The 5,444-nt window shown below is 34.3% G+C and overlaps 1 protein-coding gene across 1 annotated transcript; it reads right to left on the minus strand.

The window, feature by feature from the left end:
* Positions 1-2,560: 2,560 nt before the first annotated feature.
* Positions 2,561-3,526, minus strand: LOC148215635 (olfactory receptor 10A7-like). The gene has a single exon (XM_088143117.1). The coding sequence runs from the start codon at positions 3,524-3,526 to the stop codon at positions 2,561-2,563; it is 966 nt and encodes a 321-aa protein (XP_087999243.1).
* Positions 3,527-5,444: the final 1,918 nt, after the last annotated feature.

The following is a 5,444-nucleotide window of genomic DNA, read 5'->3' on the forward strand; positions in this document are numbered from 1 at the left end:
AGTTAACATTATATACTGACATATACTCAAGATGCTATTTTCTATTCTCATTTTTTTTTAATTCCTTGATCATTTGGAGTGGAAGTGGAGGGCTTTCCAAACTACTCCTGGACATCCCAGCTTAACATGTATATAGTGCTTACTAACACTTCTCCCCTTCAAACACATCTTTATGATTTATAGTGTTGACTTCTTTTCTCTTATTCATGGTTCTCCTCCAACAATGTGCTTGATCATCTGAATTTACAGTATTTGAAGATCTACAGGCCGCACTTCTATGTCCACATAAATTCACTCCACATGCTTGAGAAATAGATGTCTTCAGGATGCCTGACAGCAGGGATAGATTACATGGACAGATTACTGCAGTGAAGGTTGGGTGGGGGTTCAACTCAAAGAATTCTAAGAAGCTCCCTCTGAGATCTGCTTCATGCAGCCCTATAGCCCCGCCTCCAGCTCCACCCCCTGCCAATTTTTAATAGCAAAGCAAAGTGACTGCATTGTTTTGATGGTGTCTACTCTGGCACCCGAGCAATGAAATTGGACAGGATGGCTGCTCTTACACAATTTAACCTGTAATAGTTTCAGAGAAGAGATTGAAGGATTCCAAGTGGTATTTTCCATGCCACCTAGCATCATCTACCAGCAAGAAAACCAATCACTGACTGTTCTCTTGAATGTGTAATGATGTGAGTTTGAAACATCAAATCTCAATTTTGACTACATATTATTTTTATTCCAATCTTAATTGTACATCATTAGGACCATCACTATGAATTAGGGCTAAGAAGCATGGGTATCTCCAAATTTCTGAAATATTAATTATGTAACCATTGTATGGTTTTCTGATACATTTTAAAATAAAAAAGTATACATTGTATAAGTCTTGAAATAAAGAAATAAGTACAAGTGGACAAATCTAGAAAGAAGATTTTTAAACCATGCTTTCTTCCTTCATATACAAATAAGTTGTGTGTGAGAGAGAGAGAGAGAAAGAGAGAGAGAGAGAAAGAGAGATATCAGGCCAGTCCATCACAAGAGAGTAAATTTCTCCTAACAAGAAAAGTTCTTCCTGAAGAGGTCACAGGGAACTATTTTCTTATAGGAGCATGAAAAAAGTATTTTACACTAAGTCCGCAGTGTTGAGTTGAAGTGCTATTCATCCATTCTTCAATAAAAAATGCAGAGTTGCAAAGAAAAGGGAAAGAAATGAAACTAAAAGGAAAAAAAAAGAATAAAAAACAGACAGGGCATATATTCATGGTTACATATCCATTCATACAAGTTCCATTTTCACATTTCAATGGACAGTAGACTTATTTCACTATAATCCTCATTCATATTGGTAGGCAATAGTATCAATTTTGTACATAGATGAGTTGGTGAGTCCATATATTTATCTTTCCAAGACAGAAAGATAAGTATTTTATTTCTAAGGATGGCACAGACAATCCACTTTCTTTGTCCAAATGTCAATTTCCATATGATAGGAATATAGTACAGTAAATAAACAAAAACTGGTACAATTGAATATTTTTTCAAACTTGCATCAAGATGGGCAATAACCTCTTTCCCAAATAGAATAATATGGGACACTGTTTAAATGAAACATTCATTTCATATCCTATATGATGATCTATTCGTCTCTTATCTATATAAGCCCAGTGGAGTCCAATACATCCAAAACACTTTTTTCTGGAACAAAACAAAATCTAAGCTCAACTGAAAAATTTGATATTGGTGGTAACACTTCTCATTATCTAGGCAATATAGGAATGTTTATTTTTTATTCTACCGGGGAATTAAAGTTTGCATGTCAATTATGAATTAATTTGAAATGCAAACTTTAATACTTCAATGGAATAAAAAAAAAAAAACATTTGTATTTTGCCTAGATCATGAGAAGGCAAAAAACTGAAAAACAGGAAATATAGATTATTATTTTTTTTGGTATTATAAGATTTAATAATTAATTAAAGAAGGTTACTTTTTTCTGATTAGGTGTTTCTGAAGCTGAAAATCCACAATCCAAACTGGGATGTCAATAGATATTGTAAGTGCTACCATTGAGCCATACTAGCAGATAATATTTATCGTTTATATTTGTATCCTTTATATTTCTACTTTAAAATGGAAAATGTTAAAAATTCATCATTTCCATCTATTAATTCATCCAAACTATAACTCTCATCTTCCATTCAAATTTGTCATACAACAGAGCTTTTTAAATGAATTCTGACATCTGGATTACTACATAGCATTGAACTAGCATGAGAAATAAAGAATCAAAGTTCTTTGAGTCAATGTAACAGCAAGTGGAAGTAATTTACTACATTTGATCCCCCTAACCAAAAGTGTAGTGTATGATTATTCTTGATGAGTTCAAGAAGGAGAATTGTCACTAAGAGGATTTGTCTGAAATGTGGAACTATCCATTTTCACAATGAAGAAATTTATCAGAGGAATTCTCCAAGGAAAACCCCCCTTTATTGTTTTTAATTGGGCTGCATTCCTAGCCCATGTTCTTAGAGGAAAGCCTCATCAAGTACAAAACTGTACATTACTGAATCTCTTTTACATGAAGAGTAAACAATCTTGTCTTCCAAAATCTACCTAACAGCTTCTTCAGGGCTTCTTTGACATCCTTATTTCTCAGGGTATATATTAGGGGGTTGAATAATGAGGGAAGGACTGTGTATAACAGAGAAAATAATTTGCTAGGGTTTTTCTTTCCTTCAGTGTCTGGCATCAAGTACACAAGTGCTAATGCCCCATAAAAAAAAGAGACAACAATCAGGTGAGAGGAACAGGTGGAAAAAGCCTTTTGTCTCCCAGTTCTAGATGGAATTCTCAAAATGGTCCTCAGGATAAATATGTAAGACATCAAGGTCAATGTAAAAGGAGGAAAAGTGAATGTATAAGCCAAGACTGCAACGGCATATTTCATAACAGTGGTATCACTGCAAGACAGCTTTATTAATGGCAAGGATTCACAAAAGAAATGATCAATTTCACTGGGGCCACAGAACCAAAGCTGTAACATTAAGACCAAATATACAGACGTAAACACAGTACCATTGATCCAAGAGACAGCAGCCAGCTGGATGCACCGGGCAACTCTCATTGCCGTTGCATAATGCAGAGGTTTACATATGGCTAAAAATCGATCATAAGACATCACAGAGAGGAGGTAGCATTCTGTGCTACATAGGAAAGCAAAGAAATAGAACTGTGTGATACATCCTTTGAAGGAGATGGATTTTTCCCCTGTTAAGAGACTGTCCAGCATCTTAGGCAAGATTGTAGAGCTGTACATCATTTCCAAACAGGACAAATTCCCTAGGAAGAAATACATGGGTGTATGCAAGTGCTGATCAGCCACTATCAGAAGAACAGTGAGGAAATTGGCCAGTATGGTAAAAACGTAGATAATTAAAAAGAAGTAGAACAGGAACATTTGCATACCATGAAGCTCCCCAAATCCCAGAAGGATGAAATGAGTGATGACAGTCTGGTTACCCTGCATTGTATTTCACATTACATGTATACTCACCCAGAAAATCAATGTACACACTTGCTGTAGAAAAACATTTGTGGAGTTTGAAATTCAGAAATATCCATCATAATTTCACTCTACAGGGAGTCAAGACACTAAGTTCATGGTGTCACCAAAAAAAATCAATTTCCATTGAAACTACAAGTAAAAAAAATAAAAAGCCGTGTTTCACAAACTGGACAAAGCTTCTTAATATTGTATTGCTAAAATACTGTACACTTGTTCATAAGAAAATTGTGGGTTAAAACTAAGATGAAACCAGATACTCTTTGGATCTGTATAAAATGTTTAATCAAATGCTACTGAACTAACAATTTCATCTCCTTGTTTGTATTCTGGCAAATTACTGGTTGACTAACATAGATGGAAGAAGTTTCACCTTGAATGAATGAATGAATGAATGAATGAATGAATGAATGAATGAATGAACAAATGTGCTTCCTTTTCCAGCCCTCCCAATATCCTCAAGAGTTGATTGATAATAGCATGCATGTTGCTGAAATTTAAATTGTGCAGAAAACATGGAGAGATTTTACCTCAATCACAAATAGATGAAAAATACAAGTTTGAAATGGCTCCAAATGCTTTCACTGTAATATATATCTGTATACACATAGATCTTCCTTCACCAATCTTGAAAATAGTTAACAAACCTATTTCTATCCAGTTCTGTTTCTTTGACATCTCCTATCTTATTTAAGCCTCCCTGTGTTGATTATTTAAACTTCAGGAAAGTAAATGTAACCTCAAGGGCCTTTGACAAATTATGAAATACACATTTGCAATTAGTTCTGTTCTGTTGCATGAAGTAATGTGAAAGAGCTAAATTTAGATTGAAAAGTATGTGAATGTACCAATATTCAGTGGAATCTCTAAAGAACACAACATTTGGGACAAATACATTTGTTTTTCTAATACATATTATTTGAAATTTGATGTCTCGGCAAATATGCTAGATAAAAATAAAAAAAAAATTGGGACATTTTACTTGAATTATCTTGGAATTCCAATTCCTTTTTTTTTTTTTTTAATAAATAGTGTCTTGTTTTTTGTTTTCTTTTAACCACCTAGACTATAAGAAGAATCACCTAGTGGTAATCAATTGAGCCAAGAAATTTTATTATAATTCAGAATACTTTCAATCACAAGTGGTGTCTACTAAAACCACTAACTATATGGATGGAAAACTTCAAACATTTCAAATAACTAGCATTTATATACAGGGACAAACAGCTTTACTGACGCAGGCATAAATCTGTAAAAAGCAATAATTTCAGGATTCACTCTGCTGTCACATAATCTTTTGAGCTTCTTCCATTTAAGTTGAACATACTCTGAACTCTACTTTTGGAATATTTCCAAATAAAATCCAGGATACAGTTAGTGGTTTCAGTAGTTTTCCACTCCCTCCAGCTAGCCTAGCCTATGTCATTTAAAATTATTTCACAATAACAGTCATTTGGATCTAAAGTAAATTCTGGTGTCTCTTTGATATCTAATACCTCACTTGTTTCTACTTCTGGCAGAATAATAAAATTATGCAAGTAAACCTTTAAAATAGGCCTTCTCACTTGCCAACACCCTGAATGATGGGTAACAAAAGATATGACCAAACTAAGGACATCTTGAATGACACTTGACGTGGGCACACACATTGTCCTTTGGGTCAATCTTTGTAATATATATGTGCATGCTACAAATCAATGCAACAGCCTTAAGCATAATATTTATTTGCAGCAATAAGAGTTAGCTTGTTTCCTGGTAAATGGGTATCTTATCAAAGGTCAGGTTCCCCATGACAGTCATTCTGGGAAAAGACAGCTACCTCATGGCACTATCTACAGACTCTAAAAGTCCAGATTTGCCCTCTACCTCAGTTTATCCCTGT

Source organism: Python bivittatus, unplaced genomic scaffold (assembly GCF_059951505.1).
Source record: "Python bivittatus isolate LINGU-HERP-01145 unplaced genomic scaffold, Pbiv_v1 ctg000470_np1212, whole genome shotgun sequence".
Taxonomy (NCBI): Eukaryota; Metazoa; Chordata; class Lepidosauria; order Squamata; family Pythonidae; genus Python; species Python bivittatus.